General features: G+C 40.1%; 1 protein-coding gene across 3 annotated transcripts in view; it reads right to left on the bottom strand.

Annotated features, from left to right (window-relative positions):
• Positions 1-558: 558 nt before the first annotated feature.
• LOC144604485 (bactericidal permeability-increasing protein-like) overlaps positions 559-23,515 on the bottom strand; it is a 34,134-nt gene continuing 11,177 nt past the window's right edge. For 2 of the 3 annotated variants that reach the window (XM_078418959.1, XM_078418957.1), the window contains exons 6-16: positions 21,440-21,503; positions 18,936-18,996; positions 18,748-18,839; positions 17,804-17,980; positions 15,586-15,645; positions 13,807-13,974; positions 13,594-13,661; positions 10,603-10,645; positions 10,309-10,372; positions 6,990-7,066; positions 899-3,723 (exon numbers count right to left, since the gene is read on the bottom strand). In XM_078418959.1, the coding sequence (XP_078275085.1) occupies positions 3,682-3,723; positions 6,990-7,066; positions 10,309-10,372; positions 10,603-10,645; positions 13,594-13,661; positions 13,807-13,974; positions 15,586-15,645; positions 17,804-17,980; positions 18,748-18,839; positions 18,936-18,996; positions 21,440-21,503 (916 nt within the window). In that variant the 3' untranslated portion in view covers positions 899-3,681. Of the gene's footprint in view, positions 708-898; positions 3,724-6,989; positions 7,067-10,308; positions 10,373-10,602; positions 10,646-13,593; positions 13,662-13,806; positions 13,975-15,585; positions 15,646-17,803; positions 17,981-18,747; positions 18,840-18,935; positions 18,997-21,439; positions 21,504-23,515 lie in introns of those variants that run through there. The other variant, XM_078418958.1, reaches the window with a different exon arrangement.

Consider the following 23,515-nt stretch of genomic DNA (forward strand, 5'->3'; position numbering starts at 1 on the left):
CCCTACAAAAGAGCAACATCGAAGATAGACACAAAATACTGGAGTAACTCAGCGGGTCAGGCTGCATCTCTGGAGAAAAGGATTGCGTGACTTTTCACATTCAGACCAGTCTTCAGAGCTGAAACATCAACTATTCCTTTGCTCCCCAGATGCTGCCTAGCCCACTGAGTTAATCTAACACTTTATCCAGCATTTATTGCCTCAATCTCTCTTTATCCATCTGTCACTTGGTTTCTCTTCCCCGTTTCTCACCCTGTGTGTGTGCGAGTGTGAGTGTGTGTGTGTGTGCGTGTGCGTGTGCGTGTGCGTGTGTGTGTGCGTGTGCGTGCGAGTGTGTGTGCGCGCGTGTGAGTGTGAGTGTGTGTGTGTGTGTGTGCGTGTGCGTGTGCGTGCGCTGGGAAAGGAAGAGACACTCTTGGAATTTCTGTTTTTCTGATATATGATTCATAATGAATGCACGTTACTTTGAAGTAAAATACCGTGAAGTCACCTATTCATTTTCTCCAGATCCACTGAATTACTCCAGCACTTTGTGTCTTTTTTTGTAAATCAGCATCTGCAGCTCCTTGTGTCTATATGTGCATCCTACATTACCCCAAATACACTGCCACCTTTTCTTTCTGGTTTACTTTCAAATTATGCATCATCTCAATTTTGAAATAGTTCACTGTTTATTCATCATTGCTGGTCCAAAATGCTGGAAGCCCCTGCAAAACAACATTGTGGGATTTCAGACTTTTAAATGTACATGCACTGGATGTGAACTACCACCACTTACTGATGGACAATTAATAATTTATGTGGTCATTAGAGGCAATGCTTAAATAATAAATAGAAATAACATTCCATTTCATTACCATCTGTATAAAAATAAAAATGGAGAAAATCGGAGATGGTATATTCTCATTAATTTTATTCACTAATACAACATTTGTTCAATATCACTTACTACATGGGAAAAAAATTACAATCCAAAAAAACGATTTAATCACGAATAATCAGAAATCATCCTCACCAATACCCCAGCTTTACCCCAATACCAACAACACATTGTAGATGTTGTTAAGATTTTCAAATGTTTATGAACTGGAGCATGACTTGAACAGCTGAGACCAGGTTTCACATACAGTGAATAGAGTGCAGAATTAAATGATGAAGGAAGGGAGGTTATAGGTGAGCGTTACAATGAAATAATGCGGAATATAGTAATACCAAAAATCATTCGAATAGGGTTAATGGCATCTGAAACTTACTAAGGTTGAAAGATTGGATATGAGAAGGAGAAGGGGAAATGTAGAAAAAGAAATGTCTGGGTCAAGCCAATCACTAAGCAAGCAGTGCTTAACGTTTCTTTATTTAATGCTGTAATTTTGGTGTTTACAAGAAATACTGAGGCTTTCTCAGCAGCGGTCTTAACTTTGTAACCCTGCTTCTGCATTTCATCGATTTCTGAGCCTGTGATAATGTCAAGGTCTTCATCTGCCTGGTGGCCCATTCTTTGGCAAGGAGTATTTGCCCCCCATGGATGACCCCCTCTCCCATCTCCAACACCCCTCTTCCTCTCTGACATTCCCTTCTGGCCTTTTAGCCTTTCTCGACAAATTTGTTTTCAACTGCTGACAGGACATCTACCCGCTTGACTTCTCCACCCCTTTCACTCAATCCAAGCTCACCCTCTTCATGCATGCAAATCAAGAATCCTGATGCAGGCCTTTACCCAAGATATCAAATGTCCCTTTGCCTCCATAGGTGCTGACTGGCCTGCTGGGTTTCACTAGCAGTTTTTTTTTTCCAGATTCCAGCATCTGCAATTGCTTGTGTCTGTCATTGGTATGATCACTTTGATCAATATGTGGTAAGTAAAAGGATCTGTCAATACAAGTCTCCACTCAGTATTTATCTTTCTGTAGAAGCTCATGTTATAACTTCTATTGCATTAAATTCTTCCTTTTCACGCATGCAGGTAGCGATGAGGGAGAAACCTAAAGTATGAGCATTTTCCTCTATTGTATCTTAAAGTTTTGATGTTTTGCAGTGATAAGATTCTCTCCTTACTTTCCGCTATCATCTTTAATCAACAACACAGAAACGGTCCTTCAGACCATCGAGTCTGCACTAAACATTACGCACCCACTTACACTAACCCTATTTTATTCTCCCCATAAATGTCATCACACACCAACACACTGGGAGTACTTTACAGGGGAAAATTAACCCCCCAGATCTCGTTTACTTTAGAGATACAGTGTGGAAACAAGGCATTTGGCCCAACAACACTAACACCATCTTACACACACTATTTTTACCAAAGCCAATTAACCTACAAACTGTACGTCTTTGTAGTGTGGGAGGAAACTGGAGCACCCAGAGAAAACCCATGCAGGTCACAGGGAGAATGTACAAACTCCGTACAGACAGCACCAGTAGTCAGGATTGAACCTGGGTCTCTGCCGCTGTAAGGCAGCAACTCTGCCGCTGTGCCACCATGCAGTCCCATTCCTGTCTTTGGGAATTGGGAGGAAACTGTAACATCTGGAGGAAATCTCCCTGGAAACAGGGAGAATATATGCTCTCCAAACAGACGGCATCAGAGATCAGGAGTCATGCAAGTCATTTGTGCTGTAATTCTGCTTGCTGCATCACTGTGCCACTTTATTTATTTGTTTATTTTCAGATCTGAGAGTCACTGGCATTTCTTCGCCATTCCTAAATCCCCTTCAGAAAATAGTGCTGTGCTGCTGCCTTAAACTGTGTTTGTCCTTCTGGTGTAGATTTGCCAAATGTGCTGCATGGAGATCCAAAATCTAGACCCAGTGATGATGAAAGACTGGCAACAATTTCTAAATCAGGATAGCATGTGATTTGGAGGAGATCTTGCAAGTGTTGATATCCCCAAGTAGCTGCTGCCTTTGTACTTTGTACTTTGTACATCATGGGTTTGGGAAATGCTAATGAAGTAGCTGAGGTGAGTGACTGCAATATATTTGTTGCTATTTTGTAAAAAGGTGTGTACTGCAGCCATCATGTGCAGCTGGTGGATAGAGTTCCCATTAAATAGACTGTTGTCCTGGACATGTAGGCAGTGAAGAGTATTCCATCATGGTGCTGACTCCTGACAAACAGGCTTTGGGATGCCAGGAGGTGTTTGCTTTAGGATGACCTGCACTTGCAGGCAAGATACTAATGTGAATGATCCAATTGGGCGATGTTGACAGTGACAAACATGATGATGATAACGCCATTGAATGTCAAGGTAGATGGTTATAATATTCACAAGCAGGCTAGATTCTACCCTGACATGAAGCAAAAACACATGCATTTATGATCAGAGAAAAATGGGAACTGAAGTCCAGTTTCATTTCCCTAACTCAGGAGCAATAAACCCATTTGTCACTATGCCATTATTCTTCAGTCTTTAACTCAGAGATTGAATCTCATACACCAACTACTTGCCTTATCCGTTCATTTTCAGATGTGCTGACGTAGAAAGTTGTTACGATTAACTTCTAAGCATTTGCAGGACAACACATTTTTAGGCTTAGTTTTACAGTGTGAAATTATGTTAGTTTATATTGCCATTTAAAGGAAGGATTAAGAAATAAGTAAGTGTTATCTGGGTAACTGTAGATTAATTTAGTAAATTTTAGCAGTTTGGTATGTTTTATGGTGGTAAATTAACTTTCAATTTCCATATTGTAGATCAGTTGTGAAGAGTATTAAACCCTGTAAGATTAAACAGATGAATTATTAAGTCAGAGTTGATTTCATATATTTTTCAACTCACATTGTAACATGCTGAATGCAATTTGAGCTGTTGTATCACAATATATTTTGCTTTCAAATTACCCTTCACATTTTTCAAAAACTAAATGCAGACCGGTGCCTGGTCTTTGTCAATATTTTATCCAATATTTGGAGGTGCTTTATGTCTAACACAATCCACCTTCCAAATTTGTTCAAGTTCCACATTGGAAATTCTAGCTACTCTATCATAGCAGCTTCCTTTTCAGAGTCAGGGTACCAATGGAAACAGTGTTCAGCATGTCACAGGTGTGAGCCCATGAAGTATTAAATCATCCCATATACAAGAAAATATTATTCTATTGGTCCAAAAACAAACCTTTACTGTAAACTGAAAATCACAAAATCTACTATTTAATTGCTATGCCTTTCCCTTTGAACTGATGTAATTGTCACATTTTTCAAATGTGTACTAAGGAGGGAAGCTTAGGGTTGGAAACCCTCCAGAATTATTCTGCCAGCAGGAATTGTAGCTTTATTTTGGTTTACTTTAGAGATACAGCATGGAAACAGGCCCGATGGGCCACTGAGTCCACACCGACCAGCGATCACCCCCATACACTAGAACTATCCACACACTGGAGGGTGGCAAATGTTGTACTTCTTTTAAAGAAGGGCTGCAAGGAAAATGTTGGGAACTGTAGGCCGGTGGGCTTAACATCTGTAGTTGGTAAGTTCCTGGAGAGTATTCCGAGGGATAGGATATACAGGCATTTGGATGGGCAAGGGCTGATTAGGGATAGTCAGCATGGTTTTGTACGTAGGAGGTAATGTCTCACAAATCTGGGTGATTTTATTGAAGACGTGACCAAAAAGGCTGATGAAGGCAGAGCTGTAGGTGTGTACATGGACTTCAGTAAGGCATTCAACAAGGTTCCGCATGGTAGGCTACTCTGGAAGGTTAGATCGCATGGGATCTAAGGAGAGATAGCTGAATGGATAGCAAATTGGCTCCATGGAAGGAAACAGAGGGTATTGGTGGAAGGTTGCTTCTCAGACTGGATGCCTGTGACTAGTGGTGTGACTCAGGGTTAGGTGCTGGGCCCGTTACTGTTTGTCATCTACATCAATGATTTGGATGAGAACATAAAGGGCAAGATTACCAAGTTTGCTGATGATACAAAAGTTAGCAGTTTTGCAGATAGTGAAGATGGTTGTGAACGACTGCAGCAAGATCTGGATCGATTGGCCAGGTGGGCGGAGGAATGGTTGATAGAATTTAATACAGAGAAGTGTGAGATGTTGCATTTTGGGATGTCGAACAAGGGCAGGACTACACAGTAAATGGTAGGCCTCTGGGTAATGTTGTAGAGCAGAGGGATCTAGGAGTACAGGTGCATGGTTCCTTGAAGATCGAAGAGTCATATAGCACAGAAACATGCCCTTTGGCAAATCTTGCCCATGCTGACCAAAATGCCCCATCTATACTACCACCTGTCTGTGATTGGCCCATATCGCTCTAAACCTTTCCTCTCCATGTACCTGTCCAAATGTCTTAAATTTTGTTCAAGTACTTGCCTCAACTACATCCCCTGGCAGATCATTCCAAATACCTAATGCTCTGTGCGAAAAAGTTGCTCTTTATGTTCCTATTAAATCTTTCCCTCTCACCTGAAACTTTTGTCTCCTGGTTCTTGATTTCCCTACTCTGCATATAAGACCCTGTGCATTCATCGTATCTATTCTCTTCATGTTCCTATATGCCTCTAAACTTCACTACTCATCCTCCTGCAAGGACTAAAGCCCAAGCATGCCCAACCTCTCCCTATAGTTCAGACACAAGTCCTGCCTCTGATTTTATCCTGTTCATTCCTCAATGGTCTGTTTCTTTCCAGTGATTGTGGAGTATTTCACTATTTTCTTTTCTGTTTAATTTCACAGTTGCTTTTTTGGCTTCTTAATTGCTCTCTTGGGACTTTTCTCCTGATTACTTTGTATTTTCCACCATGCTCTCAATGTGCTTGGTGAACATATCTCTCCTTATGTTCAGCTTTCACAAATGTCCTCCTTCACTAAACATAGAAACATAGAAACATAGAAAATAGGTGCAGGAGTAGGCCATTCGGCCCTTCGAGCCTGCACCGCCATTCAATATGATCATGGCTGATCATTCAGCTCAGTAGCCTGTACCTGCCTTCTCTCCATACCCCCTGATCCCCTTAGCAAAAAGGGCCACATCTAACTCCCTCTTAAATATAGCCAATGAACTGGCCTCAACTACCTTCTGTGGCAGAGAATTCCACAGACTCACCACTCTCTGTGTGAAGAAATGTTTTCTCATCTCGGTCCTAAAAGACTTCCCCCTTATCCTTAAGCTGTGACCCCTGGTTCTGGACTCCCCCAACATCGGGAACAATCTTCCCGCATCTAGCCTCTCCAACCCCTTAAGAATTTTATATGTTTCTATAAGATCCCCCCTCAGTCTTCTAAATTCCAGCGAGTACAAGCCCAGTCTATCTAGTCTTTCCTCATATGTAAGTCCCGCCATCCCAGGGATCAATCTGGTGAACCTTCTCTGTACTCCCTCTAAGGCAAGAACGTCTTTCCTCAGGTTAGGAGACCAAAACTGCACACAGTACTCCAGGTGCGGTCTCACCAAGGCCCTGTACAACTGCAGCAGAACCTCCATGCTCCTAAACTCAAATCCTCTTGCTATGAATGCCAACATACCATTCGCTTTCTTCACTGCCTGCTGCACCTACATGCTTGCTTTCAATGACTGGTGCACCATGACACCCAGGTCACTTTGCATCTCCCCTTCTCCCAATCGGTCACCATTCAGGTAATACTCTGCTTTCCTGTTCTTGCCGCCAAAGTGGATAACCTCACATTTATCCACATTATATTGCATCTGCCATGCATTTGTCCAGCACAATATCCATTTCTAAGACTATACTCAAATCTACTTTGATTACTGTTCAACATTATTGTAATATACCATCACATTTTGTTTTCCCAGGGTTAGTCCTCTTTCCCAAATCAGCTTTGATCCAATCTTTTACCCTGGTCTCCATTATTGCTTCACATTTAAAATGCCATTAACTCCAATACCATTTAATCAAATAAATATTAACCATACTTGAGCATGCTCAAGATGCACATTTACTGGATTACAAATAAGTTGTTAATTTGAGTAAATGAGAGATGGAACCATTCACATCTCCTTTTTGATCAGCAGTAACCCTTACCTGGTCAATTTCGATGATCGGATTGATCAACGATATCTTGTCTATTTTTGGTATTGGGAGTCCCTTCTTCAGTTTTGCTTTGAAAACATTTAAACATTTAGAAAGCATTAAGTACAAGAGGAAAATTATATTTTATATAGCCAGGTTCTGGTTTTCATTTTAAAAAAAGGTACATATATTTTAGAGGAAGTTTTAAACAATTAGTCTCTTGAAAAATAATTGTTACCAGCAACATGTTTATAATGTAAGGTACTCTGACCACAGTAAATAATGACAAGGCTCATGACATCTCTCCATTTGGTTACAATTTCCCTCTTCACGTATTGTGACGGATTCATCTTAGACAATTTTACAGTATATCTTTGCAAAAATGAGTAAGGATCTATATTGTTATATCTGCAAGAATACCATTTATGTTATTTTACAATATTACACATGTACAGTCCATGTAATAAACACCAATTATCCCTCACAGAACAAGAATTAGAATTTGGAAATATTATGCTGTAACTCAGAGACAACTCTTAAAGTCTAATGAAATGGTCAAAGCTCTGGGAATAAACAAGATATCATGTGGGAGCGTTATAGTATAGAGCGTTAAGGAAGAGAAGTGTGAAAACGCACCCCTCCAGATTCAGGGACAGGTTCTTCCCAGCTGCTATCAGGCAACTGAATTATTCTACCACAACTAGAGAGCAGTCTATCTACCTCATTGGTGACCTTCAGACTATTCTTGATTAGACTTTACTGGCTTTATCTTGCACTAAACGTTATTCCCTTATCCTAGTTATTCCCTTGTCCTAACTATGCTTACCTCTTTGTAGGGTACGTTGAACAATCACTGTTCCAGGCGCACACTGGCCCTATCCCCGAACTCTACCTCCGCTACATTGACAACTGCATCGGTGCTACCTCCTGCACCCATACAGAACTCACGGACTTCATTAACTTCACGACCAATTTCCATCCTGCACTCAAATTCACTTGGATCATCTCCAGACTGTTTCTAGATCTCACCGTCTCCACAGGAGACAGACTATTGACTGACATCTACTACAAACCCACTGACTTCCATACCTATCTAGACCACACTTCTTCCCACCCTGCTTCCTGTCAAGACTCTATCCCCATCTCCCAATTCCTCCATCTGCGACGCATCTGGGCTCAAGATGAGGTTTTCCATACCAGGTCATCGGAGATGTCCTCATTCTTTTGGAAACGGGGGTTCCCCTCTTCCATTATAGATGAGGCTTTCACTAGGGTCTCCTCGATATCCCGCAGCTCAGCTCTTGCTCCCTCTCCCCCATTCATAACAAAGACAGAGTCCCCCTTCTCCTCACCTTCCACCCCATCAGCCGTTGCATACAGCACATAATCCTCCAACATTTTCGCCACCTCCAACGGGATCCCACTACTAGCCACATCTTCCCATCTCCACCCCTTTCCGCTTTCTGCAGAGACCGATCCCTCCGCAAATTCCTGTTCAACTCGTCCCTTCCCACCCAAACCACCCCCTCTCCTGGTACTTGTCCCTGCAATCACAGAAGATGCAACACGTCCCTTTACCTCGACTCCATCCAATGACCCTGACAGTCTTTTCAGGTGAGGCAGAGGTTCACTTACACCTCCTCCAACCTCATCTACTATATCCGCTGTTCCAGGTGTCAACTCCTATACATTGGCGAGACCAAACGCAGGCTCGGTGATCATTTCGCGGTACACCTCCGCTCAGTCCGCCTTAACATACCTGATCTCCCAGTTGCTCAGCACTTTAACTCCCCCTCCCATTCCCAATCTGACCTTTCTGTCCTGGGCCCCATCCCTTGTCAGAGTGAGGCCCAGTGCAAATTGGAGGAACAGCACCTCATATCTTGCTTGAATACCTTACACCCCAGTGGTATGAACATTGACTTCTCTAACTTCAAATAGCCCTTGCTTTCCCTCTCTCTCTCCATCCCCTCCCCCTTCTCCCACCAGTCTTACTGTCTCCGACTACATTCCATCTCTGTCCCGCCCACTCCCGACATCAGTCTGAAGAAGGGTCTCGACCTGAAACCTCACCCATTTCTTCTCTCCAGAGATGCTGCTGGTCCCGCTGAGTTACTCCAGTATTTTATGTCTACCTTCGATTTAAACCAGCATCTGCAGTTCTTTCCTACACATTCCCTTATCCTGTATCTATACACTGGAGATGGTTTGATTGTAATCATGTATTGTCTTTTCGCTGACTGGTCAGCACACAACAAAAGCTTTTCACTGTACCTCTGTGCAAGTGACAATAAACGAAACTGAAACTGAGCAGCAGCCTAGCAAGTAACATTCCATACCACATGATTGATGTGAACACTTGGTTTCACGCCATGAAAAGTTCAACTCTGCCCTCTGGTAACTGCATGAGAGAAGAGTGTAATGACTGTGCAGATCCAGTCCGTAATGGACAGGGAGCAGGGAAGATTCGATAAATTAAAAATAAAAGTTCTGTAAATGGAAATTCAAAAGTTTTCTGAAAGGCATGACTAATGAAGAGAAGATCAGTGATATATTTTTGTGGACCGCAGAAGGATCAAATAATTTCAAGAAAATGGAAACTACGCGAGCCGGAGACCAGATGATCCAACATACATCTTGAGCTGAATTCAAATCACTGGGCCACATTTATGAGTTCCATTGCCAAGTTAAAACCAGGTGAGTCAGTCAACAATTTTCTTATAAGGTTTAGAATGCAGTTAGGAAGTAAAAATTCAAAGTAGTAAATGGAGAGTAATTGGCAATTGTTTGGGATACAGCATACCGACAACTGCAGAAAGCTTGGATTGGGAAAAAGGAGTTCATGATAGCACAGGACATGGATGCAACCAGAGCATAGGATTTGGAAGACATGAGGAATTAAATTAATCTCATTAGCCATGAGCTAAAAAAACCCAACTACATGGAGAATTGAAAGCAAAATGCAGAATAAAAATGCTCTCCAGTAAGAGGCAAAACAAGGATCAGTCCCCATCAGCACTGAACATTTCACCGGGTTTGAAAACCAGGCACATATCCCCAAGATGCCACCGTTAGTTGCAGTATCATTACTAGTGGTTGCGGCCTGGCATGGAGTGCTCTATGGCCAAGTGAAAGCCTAGTCTGTTAATGAGACTGATCTCAGGGAGAGAAGCCTGCCAATTAAACAAGATAGGCACACTATAAAGTCACAACTTCATGGTACTCTAATTGTCAGAATTTCCCTCTGAAATGCTTCCTTCTATCCAGTCAACAGTTACAATGGTCCAAAGTGCAACTCAACTGGAGGATTTTCAATTTTAGGCAGACATACCATTTATTTTCGGAATCACAATCTTCTGTAGCCCCAACTTCAAAACTATTTCCATTGACTTTACCTGGGAGCAAATTATAATAAAAATTAATGTATTTTTTTTATCTTTAAGCTTTATATTTTCCATAGATTGTTACTTTAAGAGTAAGCAATTCTACGTTTAAAATAAATAAAGTCACATGGTTTACTCGCAGAAGTGATTAAAAAATATATAATCAGCAATTATATATTAATTTGTAAAGTTAATAAGCAGTAATTAACTGCATCACTTTTAAAGTGACTCTGCACACTTACTGGAATGGTTCCCACTTTAGATTCTTCCACTACCAAGTCCACACTAATTTAAAAGTTAGAAAGATATTTTTAAGAATTGAAATTGACACAAATAAGTTGCAAAATGTTAAACTATTGCAGAAAAATGTTTCTTTAGAAAATCATAATGTAACTTTAATGGCTTGCAGAATAAAATGGTTGCACATTGGTTTAGGCAAACACTGTTCTTGAACATGACTGCCTCATGTCTCCTACTGATCAGTAGTCTATTAAGTTGTAAAGACAGAAGCCAAAATCAAAGATCCTGATAAATTTAACTCTTCCAAGAATTGAAGGGTAATTCAGAAATTAAAAAAAAAGAGTTGTCAGAAGAGTGGGGGGCACAGTGGGTGGCGCAGAGGTAGAGTTGTTGTCTTACAGCGCCAGAGACCTGGGTTTGATCCCATCTATGGGTGCTGTCTGTACGGAGTTTGTATGTTCTCCCCTTAAACGCGGGGGTCTTCTCCGAGATCTTCGGTTTCCTCCCACACTCCAAAGACGTACAGGTTTGTAGGTTAATTGGCTTGGTATAAGTGTAAATTGTCCCTAGTTTATAGGATAGTGTTAATGTGTGGGGATCACTGGTCAGCGTGGTCTCTGTGGGCTGAAAGACCTGTTTTCGCGCTGTATCTCTAAAGCTAAAAAAAATGGATAGAAACTGCTCGTTAAATAGACACGTGATGCAATTGAGTAGGGGATAAGGAAGTGGACACAATGCATGCTTTGCCTTGCATGCATTCTTTGCCCGACAGTCGAAAACATCATGTACAATTGAACAGTACTTGCATTCTTTTGCACCCCTTTACCTTCATTCACTCTGTTATTGTGTTTTGAGCAGAGGATCTCAAGTAGGTCACATGCTGCAGGAGAGTCAGGATGGATATAGTCTGGGGAGTAGGAGGGATGTTGGAGCTTATTCCAAATGTTACACACAAATTATAATATGTAATAAAATGTCTAAATATTTTGTGCCAATGGTCTTGTCTGTTGCAAATTATTTACTCAGAATTATATGTATGACCTCAAAGAGTGGACTATACCTTCATACCCAATATCAAAATGATAGTGGCATACAGGTTATGAAATTAGACCAGCACTCATTATTTACACATTAGGCTTGCAGCAAACGGTTTGATGATCAACGGGAGAGCCACTGCAAAATCCAAGATGAAGTCTTATTTCTACACCAAACATATTCTACTTTGTGTTTGAATCAGACAACGCAATGAAAAGCAGGACTGGTTAAAATCACAAGTAACACAAAGCTGTTAGATATCTCCCACCTTCATCACCACAAATCAGGTTTCAGACCATCTAATTTAATTATATATCATTGCAGCAACATTGACCATTACTCAGAATCCTAGATATTCCCATCCCGAAGCTCTGCGGCAATAACTTCTTCATGTGGTCGGCAACAGTTCAAGACCACAACTCACCACCACTTTCTTCAGGAAGGAGGAATTGGCAATAGATAATACAAACAACCGTTGAGATACTACATGGTTATTTATGGGCATTATTTAATCAACATAAGAAATTTTAAGGGAGTGTCTCTTCTAATTGATTGAACAAAGGTCAGGGAATAAACAATTTGATCTCCTCCAGAAAACTTATCATATCTTTAATTCAAAGGTAGACACAAAATGCTGGAGTAACTCAGCGGGTCAGGCAGCATCTCTGGAGAGAAGGAATGGGTGACGTTTCGGGTCGAGACCCTTCTTCGGACTGATGTCAGGGGAGGGGGCGGGACAAAGATAGGATGTAGTAGGAGATAGGAAGACAGTGGGAGAACTAGGAAGGGAAGGGGAAAGAAAGGGACAGAGGAACTATCTGAAGTTAGGGAAGTCAATGTTCATACTGCTGGGGTGTAAACAGCCAAAGCAAAATATGAGATGTTGCTCCTCCAATTTGCGCTGGGCCTCACTATGACGATGGAGGAGGCCCAGGGCAGATTGGGAATGGGAGGGGGAGTTGAAGTGCTGAGCCACCGGGAGATAAGGTTGGTTAAGGCAGACTGAGCGGAGGTGTTGAATTAAACGATCGCCGAGCCTGCGCTTGGTCTTGCCGATGTAGAGAAGTTGACATCTGGAACAGCGGATACAATAGATGAGATTGGAGGAGGTGCAGGTGAACCTCTGCCTCACCTGGAAAGACTGTTTGGGTCCTTGGATGGAGTCGAGGGAGGAGGTAAAGGAACAGGTGTTGCATCACTGTATTGCAATCACTGTGATGGCTGTTTGTGTTATAAATTGTATCTGTGTGTCCTGTGCTTTGTGTTGTATACTGCCGGACCCTGACGTGAGAGGACGCTGGCGCTGTTTATTCGCCGCTTCTCCGTTAGGATAGTTTGTCTGTTTGTTTTTATGTTATGATTGTTTTTGTAAAGCGCTTTGAGCTTCTGGTAAGGCGCTATATAAAATAAATGCTTATTATTATTATTATTATTATCTTCTGCGGTTGCAGGGGAAAGTACCTGGGGAGGGGGTGGTTTGGGTCGGAGGTCCCTCTCTTTCCCCTCCCTCTTCCCAGTTCTCCCACTAGTCTTCCTGTCTCCTACTACATCCTATCTTTGTCCCGCCCCCTCCCCTGACATCAGTCTGAAGAAGGGTCCCGACCTGAAACGTCACCCATTCCTTCTCTCCAGAGATGCTGCCTGACTCCCGCATTTTGTGTCGACCTTCGATTTAAACCAGCATCTGCAGTTTTCTTTCATACATATCTTTAATTCAGGTCATTGAGATAATTGGAACTGAACCTTTTGAAAACAAATAGATGCTTGAAGTTGTCTGAAACACGCTTCACCACTGAGGCAAAAACAAATTCAGAAAAATTATCTGCTTTTATTGTTGTTTGTCTACAATTACACATTATTTTCTGTCTTGAATTTGGTGTCAACTTGAAGATCCAAAATAATAAAGCTAGGATCTGTTGACAGATAAAGAAAATATTTTTCTCCTCTTTATTTCTTACCTGCTGAGAGACAATGATCCATGCAGGTTTCCATCTGAAGTGTACACCTGCCCACACACACTGGCTGTCTGTGGTTGACACAAATATTATTAAAACAATATCAGCACATAAATCTTACTTACAGGAAAAATAATGATATTACCCCAGCCTTTTTCTTTTTTTACGTGAACACCGGTATATTTAATGTAAAGATCTAGTAAGAAAGGCACTTACAATACCCAAAAGGAATAGCTCCGCTAAGGAATTGTTCGGAAAGATTGCGAATACGTCGGCTGCAATAAATACATTAGAAGAGAATTTTCCTGGAACAAGCTTCACAATTGGTTGTTTTGTAGCACTCATCACAACTTTCATCAGTAAGTTGGGGTACTCCTTTGCAACCTGGATGGAGTCAAGGACATTATATAATGGACTGACAAGAGATAACATTAGAATTTAATACTAAACCCATTCACTCATTATCCCCAAAGATTAACTAAAAGCACAAGTCAGTTCACTTCCCTTTTGAAATTTCAAACCAATTCCAACTTAAAAAAGAGTGCACATTTATTTTTCTGATTTAATATTCATGAATCTAATATGTATTTTTAATAATGATCTGACTCTAATTCTGTAATTAGAATCAGAACGTCATTGCATAATTATAGCATTCAATTTGTTTTAACAGTAGAATTGACTTTAACTTTTAGACGACCGATCAATAGAGCATGTCAATATATCAGATATAATGGCACGTTCTGTCAAAGAAGCGGCCGCAGTTTTAATGAATTGACTTATTGTTTTTAGCCAAGAGTTATGAAGCATCAAGTGACCACCCTAATGTTACTTACTAAATTAAAATTTTCCAATTCAGGCTGGCCTGGCTGCCTTTGAAGTGCAAATAGAGAGTAAATCACAATTGTCAAGGATGAGACTCCTAGCACAGCTGTGACCAAAATGAGAATTTACCGTGTGTAGCGAGATTGTGAGCCGTGCAAGAATCAATTAGTTCAAAGTTAAAATGAACATCAGTGTCCTAAAATGGCCACTGACATCATTTGAGGCTGATATAGTTCCAGAAATGAAAATTGATTCCATAAAGGACTCATAAACTCACGTTGAAAGGAATTAAATTTTAATCTATCATTGGCAGTATTATCTGAGGGAGGATAGTTGTCCAGGTCATAAGGGAGGACTCCTCTCTTTGATTAGAGATCGTTATTTGTCCTCAGCTCCCAAGGAATTCCAATTCTCTCATCCAAACAATTGTATCTCCAATGATGCAGCATCTCTAATAAAATTCTATGCTCCAATTTTGAGTGGGATTGAACCTGTACCATTCTAAATCATGGGTATGAATGCTACACACTGGCCAATCTATCACAACTATTTCTGGCTTGTGCAATTAACTGGATTAATTAAAAGAAGGGTCTTGGCCCAAAATGTCACCCATTCCTCTCTCCAGAGATGCTGCCTGTCCTGCTGAGTTACTCCAGGTTTTTGTGTTTATTTTCAGTTTAACGCAGTGTCTGCAGTTCCTTCCTACACAACTGGATTTTAATGTTAATTTACAAAAAAATTTAGAGCAATATATATCTGAAATGTTACAACTTGACCAATGTTGATATCACTTTTGTCTAAATTCCTTAATCCTATTTCAAATTGGGAGTAACTCAAAATATTTCATAATTTTACAGGGATCGATGCAAAACCAATGTTACCGACTTAAGAAGAAAGCAAATTTTAACCACTGCAAAATGGTGGCAAGAGATAATCACCAATGTTTGTATTTTAAAATTCTCTGTTTTGTTAATTTATCATTGAGAGAAAATGATGAGGGGCAAAGTAAAAGTGGAAAAAAAGTACTTAATATAGAAACTGCTTAAATAATGTAATTTGCACTCTAATAGTTTACATGGGATTTATCCAGAAAAACATGTTACACTATGATGTATTTGAATAGATGCAGTTAAATAATTCACACAACCGGTCACATAAATTGATATTTAATACCTCAGGTAAAAGAAAATTTAAACTGGATGTGTTCAACTGAAATGGTATATCTTTTGGAATCTGAAATGAGATGGAAAAATGTTATCACCACATGAAGTTATCAAACATGACTGAGCACTCTTAAGGCATTCATTTTTGTAATGATACTTAATCAGCTTTTTCACATCAGCAATTTTTTAATCGATTATTAAAATAGATAGAACATTCCTTTTTAAGCTGAGTGATATTGTGGATTAAACTAACAGAGGACATGTAACATTAAATTGATCCCGGCACTTTGGTTTGATGGTACATCATGCCAACAGACTATAATCAGAATTCAAAGATTCATTGAGGACAGGAAAAGATGGATTTCTGCATCGCCAATATGATGGGTTACACTTAGATTGATAAATTCTTAGGCTCTGGCAGAAATATGTCTTTAACTGTTTCCAGCTATCTTTTGCAGATACCTCGTAACAAATTTGTTGAATAAACTATTCATTTATAATTAATTTTAATGTTAGATTTGTTAGATATTCTTTCTGTGCTCTTAGATACTATTGCCAAATAACTACTTACAAACTCCTTTAAAACTCCCACCTCCCACCTTCATGCAGTTGTTTTTGATATCCCAATCATGAGAAAAATGATTTTGATTATCCACCCTATCCATGCCTCTTATAATTTACTGGACCAAGTGGACCCGTTGGGCCCAAACCACTCCTGCATTGGTGCAGCACCCTCTCCTCCCCCACTCCCCCCTCCCCTTCCACTCCACGCTCCTCTCTCCCACCCACTTTCCCCCCCCCTCCCTCCCCGCCGACCCCCCCCTCGCCCCCTCCCTTCCCCCAGCAACAGGCCTGGCTCTCCCGTCCCCAAGAGACAGGTGGCCGAGCCCTGCTCAACGGGCCCCAAACTGCACAGGCGCGGACGCTTTTGTTCTACGCACGTGCGGATGCGGCGGCCATCTTATGTAAGTACCAGATCAATGGAGCCCCAACTGCGCATGCACAGTTTTAAAATCTTTAAAATGTGAATAACTTAAAAAATATAACATCGATTTCAATGAAACTTCTGCCATTAGCACCAAAGGGACGACGATGAGTAAGGTGGGCCTAAAATAGTCATGTTATCATGTACTGTTTTGGCTGCAGTTAAGGAACAAACAAACAAACAAGAGTTTTAGTATATAGATGATATACCTTTATCAGAGCATAGAAAACAAAGGCAAGAGGTGTAAAGGAGACGAGAGGGTGTCAGATAAGGAAAGAAGAGGAGGAGTGAAATGTAAAGTCAGATGGAAGGATATGGGTGGAAGGAACAGGGAAGTGGAAGTAAAAGGAGGAAAAGGGAAACGAGTAACTAGGTAACGGGAAGGGTGGGAAATGATCGTAGGGAAGAGGGGTGGGTGATGACGATACAAAGGAGGGAACGTCACTGTGCGTCTTTCCCCACCAATCACTTATCTCCCATCCCTCCCATCTCATCTCCCCCTCACCTGTATACACCTATCATTTGTCAGGCTTTATCTCATCCACACAGTTCTTTTCCTGCTTTTTTCCTCACCTACTCCATTAGTCTGAAAAAAAGGTCTTGGACCTGAATGTCATCTGTCCATTCCATCCACAGATGCTGCCCGACGTCCTCCAGCACTGCTTTTTGCTCAAGGTTCCAGCATCTGCGATCTCGTCTCCATGTGGTCCTGACATCCCATCTACTTTAATGGAGACCTTTGAACTATCTTTTCATTCACAAAATGCTGGAGTAACTCAGCAGGTCAGGCAGCATCTCAGGAGAGAAGGAATGGGTGACGTTTCGGGTCGAGACCCTTCTTCATTCAGACTGATGTCAGGGGGGCGGAACAAAGGAAGGATATAGGTGGAGACAGGAAGATAGAGGGAGAACTGGGAAGGAGGAGGGGAAGAGAGGGACAGAGGAACTATCTAAAGTTGGAGAAGTCAATGTTCATACCGCTGGGCTGCAAGCTGCCCAGGCGAAATATCATATTTTGCCCTCAGCACCTCATATTTCGCCTGGGCTACACAATAATCAGGGCTGTTGAGAGATAAGCAAATGGTTCTTTCCAACTATTTTAAGAATTAACAAAAGGCATTTGAATAACTGAACACGTGCCAAAGATGGATTAAGATTTCAACTAGTATTTCGTGTTTGGGAGTGGTTACCCAGAGTGGGGTTTTTTCCCAATCAGTCTACTTTGGAGACATGATTCACTTACCATGTCATTTGTGATGTTGAATTGCAGTGCTCCAGCGACAAAGTATGCAAAGCCCCCAGTGTTAACAGAGTATTCAGACAGTCCAACGACTAACATTTGGTTTGTGGTGTTTGAGAGATTAAACAATTGTGCAGTAAACGGAGCCTCCGTGTGATGTTGAACATCATATAATTGTCCCTAAAGAAGATTTGAAAAAGTTATCAGTCACTATTACACGGAATTAATATCAATTCAGAAATTGTTCAATGCAATTGGCAGAATACTTTCAAATTAATCTTTTAATCACTATTCAATACACATTCCATTCCAATCAACTGACATTTTGTTATTACAATTTGTTCGGTCTGACCTGCTGAGTACTTCCCAGTAAGACATACAATACAACATTCCATGCAAAAGTGCTTGGAGGGGAATGAACATTTCGTTTTCTTTCCGCCAAAACTTAATTCTTTTTTTCCAAGGAAAAATGATTGACTTAATCTTCAGGAATGAGACTCCATTGCTAACCTGGAGTCCTTAGCAAGAGACATTTGTGTTAGTATCCTGGGGAATAATTTCATACGACACATATTCTTCATGCCAGATCCATTCTGAGAGTCTAAGCCTATGGTTACCATTCGCTTTGTGTTTCTGCAGTTTTGGTTGTGGATGATACACTCTTTAAAGCCAAGAGCTGCCAGGGTCTGACACCACTTAACATTTCTCAGCCCTTTCACGTGAGGTCCACGTGCCAGTAATTATTCTCAAATTTTAATGATTTATTGCCACCCAGGTTGAGCTCACAACTCATTAATAGCTATTTTAGACGAGCAAATATCTCTGCTGACAAAAAGCCAAATTAAATACTAATCAAAATAAACTTAATTGTGTTTAGAAATGCAAGCCTGGAAAAGCGGAACCATATTCCCCAGAAATTTAAAAATAAATCACTTATGACAATGTACCTTTACGGGGAAATCAATGAAATCGGTTGTGATCTCCGGTTCTCCAACCAAAGAATAATCAAATTCTACATACTTGTCCAATTGGCATGAAACTGTGAACAAAACAACAGAAACAGTAACGTCCACAAAAGACACAAACGCCACATGTAAATATTTCCCACTGACAACTTATGCTAATGAATACTTACCTCTCAGAGTCTGGATGAAGTCTTCAAGCTTTCCAACTGCATCTCTGAATTCAGAACACAACTGTATGATAAATATAACAAATAATTAAAATGTTAACGAGAAAAGTACATTGAACCGCCCATTTCCTTTTTCAGAAGCATTAATGAATCAGTGAGGTATGCGTGTTGAACTTAGTTTTAGGTTTAGAAATTGAGCATAGCCTCTCGGCCCACCCAGTCCACACTGACAAACGATCACCCATACACTCGTCCTCTCCTACACACGAGAGCCAATTTACAGAAGCCAATTAACCTACAATCCATCATGTCTTTGGAACGTCGAGGGAAACTGGATCACCCAGATGAAACCCACATGGTCACAAGGAGAATGTGCAAACTCTGTACAGGCAGTACCTCTACCACTGCGTAAACGTGCCGCCCCACTTCATGGTTATTGACTGATTTCTGAATCTTTCCAGTTAAACCAAATACAAATTCTCAGTCGGGGTTCATATTCTAAAGTATAAAACTTAGGAAGAGGAGAGCATTGTCTGTGTTTCTGCTGTTTTTCCCATCAGCTTCATGTTCCAAAAAGTCTTCAGGTTCACAGCAATTGCCAAGATTCCACGTAAACGAAATGAAACATTTTTTATTATAACCTTACAGTTTTATAAGTTTGGAAAATGTTATAACAAGGTTTTAAAGACAAACATACATTTTTCTTCAGAAGTTTTCTTTTGTACTGTATGTTACATTTTTGTGATTTGCACATCAGAGCACCCTGAAACTTTGGCGTTGCAGATTTAAGAACATTTACATTTCTATTACTCTGAATAATTTCACAGTTCTCCACATTATGTTCCATTCCTAACATTATTGTCTACTTGTAACTCATTTTAGGAGATCAGAAAATTCCTTCCTCACATTTTACTGTCACATAAAAAAACATGGTCGATAATCATTTTTTTCAAAGATTCTGCTACAGTCCCTGGACTAGTCTAAGAAGAAAATCATTAACCAAAAACAAAATCAATGGAAGGTGTAGGGTACTTGATCTCACAAGCCTGCCCCACTGCTTAATATGATCATGGATAATCTATGCTAGCCTCAACTCCTCTACTATTCCTTATACTCATAACTCTCAGTTTCTCAATCTTTTAAATATTGATCTATCTCCAACTTAAATATATCTAATGCCTCTGGAACATCCTGCCTCCACTACCTTCAGGGCAGGAGGTTCCAGAGTTTTGCATCTTATTTTGTAGCTGTGCCCACTTGTTCATGATTCTCCCGTTAGTGGAAATAACATTCACCCCATCAAGTCCCCAAAGAATCTTACATGTTTGAATAATTTCACTCCTCATTTTTCAAAACTCCAAGGAAGACAAACCCAAACTATTTAGTATTTCTTGATCGGGCAAGCCTCTAATCCCAAGATTTAGACTGATAAACCTCCCTTCGACTGCCTTCATTGCTACAATATCCTTTCAGGTAAGGGCCCCCAGAACCGTGCACAGTATTCCAGCTGTGAGCTTACTAATACTCAGCACAACTGCAACAAAACTTACCTGTTCTTGAACCCCAATCCCTTTGCAATAAAAGCCAACATGTTGTTTGCCTTCTTAACTACCTGTTAGATCTGCCTGCTAACTTCATGATTTGTGCACTCAATGATCAAGTACAAAATGAAATGATATATTTAACATAAAAAATAATACATTTTTTAGTGATATACATTGTCTCTAATTTACCTGAATTTACAATTATTAAATCTCTTTACAATTTTTTTGAATTTTACAGCTTTGATCTTGATAACATCCAAAACTAGACTGACATTTTCATAGGAACTGAGCTAAATCAGGGGAGGTGGAATGGTTGGCTTAATCAATAATACTAATGAGGGTCAAACATAATCCGAGAAAATAGATCACCCATTTTACAAGGCTTCTAATCTCCTTCACCATTTATGATAATGGAAAAGACAATCAAATTTGACAGACAGTTTAGAAGCATAAGAAGTAATTCTGGCAATTCCTAAGCTGATTGAGATCTAACTTTACTCAATTTAAACCTAGCAAATCGAAGCCTAGCCACCAGAAAATTGTCTGCAAAACTTGCAATTTATTATTAAATAAGGAATACATCATCAAATGGCCATCAGGAAAGATAATCTATCAATCCTGCATGTTCTGGCCTACACTGGATGATTAAGGCCAATTGGCTAATTGCATGCAAATAGATGATTGTTATTGTCGATAGCAAATAAGGCCTTGCAATTGCCACTTGTATACCACAAGCTTGTCCCTTAGTAACAAAGCTATATACCACCATCACCCAATGCCAGATTTTTGCTCCAGATTGCAGCATCTGCAGTCTCTTGTGTCTCCAGCCTATATTCATTTCTTCTTGCATACACCAGTGTATGAACAACTACAACAGTTGGCAACAATTAACTACAAGGGTTTCTTCAAATATGATGAAGAAACTTTGAACTAGCTTAGAAAACAAAGGATCTCTGAGCTTACCTGCTGGGGAATAATTTGTCGAATCAGATCTTTCACTTTACCAAGGAACATCTTGTAAAACCAACTTTGAAATAAAACATGCTGGTATTACTAAGAGTAACATGGTCCAGGTTATAATATTGTAGATTTATCGGAAAGATTGGCATTGTACCATAGCTAAAATGTGTCTTTAGATTACAGCAAAATTGTTTGTTATTTCCCATTTTTAGACTCATCGCCCAGTTTTTCAGTCGAGACAAAAGTGTTCCCAGATACTTTCACTGACTTCAGTTGAAGTATATGCTCGAGGCAGTGAGTTCCAGAGTAAAGCAAAGACACAACAATTAAACTCAAGGATTGTCAAAGAATGAGAACTAGAGCAATGCAGAGATCCTGTTGATTTGGAGGATGTTATAGAAATAGAAGTGAGACTTTTCAAGCATTTTGAAACATCAATGAGAATTTTAAAATGAAGCCATTGCTGAACCAGGAACTAACACCTGGGTGGTGGCAGAGGGCAGGAGAAGTATTACTATGTTATGGAATGGCATTGTGCATTCTGTTCATATACAGACATGATGGTCAATGATCACAATTCTAAGTGGTTTAGATACCCTCCACATTCATCTAAGCTACCTGTTGAAATACAGGTTACTTTCTTTATTTGTTTATTTGAACTTTTGTAAGGAAGGTACTTATAAACTGAATTCTAGGGAGACTTAAATATCACAATTCATACAGCGATTACAACACCTTTAGCATGATTATATGTGATCTGTATCGCAGAATTCGAGTTACACATCATTGGCGAACATTTTATTAACCGATCTTTAAACATTTAACTAACACTTTTTGATTCATGCCCTTGAATGAATGAATGAATGAATGAATGAATGAATAAGTTTATTGGCCAAGTATGCATATAGAAGGAATGTGTCTTGGTGCTCCGCTCACAAATGACAACACAAACATACAGTTAACAATTAAGAATAAAGCATAACCACATCAAAACAATAAGGATACAACACTACGGTCTAAACATGTGGGTGAAAATAAACCAGAGCATAAAAGAGACTACAAACTTTGGTTATTGAGTAGAACTATCACTCGTGGAAAAAAAGCTGTTTTTATGTCTGGCTGTGGCTGCTTTGACAGCCCGGAGTCGCCTTCCAGAGGGAAGTGCTTCGAAGAGTTTGTGGCCAGGGTGAGAGGGGTCAGAGATGATCTTGCCCGCTCGCTTCCTGGCCCTTGCAGTGTACAGTTCGTCTTGATCAGTACCCTGATCATGGCCAGACATCCCTTTGATCCAATCTGTGTAACATTCCTTCAAAGGTAATTTATAACCAACAAGCTTTAGATGTGTTTCTAAAGTTATCACTTCTCCCCACATTTCTAGAGAAATTGCTTGAGGGGAAAAGCCTGTGGCTCTTTACATCTCTGAAAACATTTGAGTAGGTCAATAAAGCCCTTTTTAGTCCATTCATCCAGTTAACTTACTTACTCTCAACAAAACTGCAAGCAGCAGAATCAACCACCATACAGAACATTTTAAGAGGTTATAAAAGTGAGAGGAATTTGGGATACCCGTCTCAAATTTGTCTGCCAGTAGAAATTTCTCACTGTTTTTTGTTTGCTTAATGATGACATGCAACCCATGATCTTAATGAATGGGTCTGCAGCAGATACAGTTTCAGTTTTACATCATCAGCCTAATGAATTTCTCAATCTTTCTCACCTTATTTCCTCACCTCTCACATGTCCCCAAACTCAAGGGGCAGCCTGACTGGAGGAGATTTGGATGGCATTGATAGAGGGAGATCAGTCAGGACTTTATTCATTGAAATATCTAAGTCTTTCAGCAAAAAGGCATGGATGATGGGAAGCAACTTCTTTATTTCACAATGGAGGTCAACCCCAAAAGTACAAGTTTTCTTCTGCTGCCAAAGATGAATATTAACTCCAATTGTGTGAAGAAACAGCAAAACGTATATGATTTTTTAAAAAAGTCACATTGTTGCATATTGTTTGCAATATATACATTTTGGTTTTACAATATGTTCATCATTAACATTGTTGTTTTGCATTGCAGATATTTTC

Source organism: Rhinoraja longicauda, chromosome 22, assembly GCF_053455715.1.
Source record: "Rhinoraja longicauda isolate Sanriku21f chromosome 22, sRhiLon1.1, whole genome shotgun sequence".
Taxonomy (NCBI): Eukaryota; Metazoa; Chordata; class Chondrichthyes; order Rajiformes; family Arhynchobatidae; genus Rhinoraja; species Rhinoraja longicauda.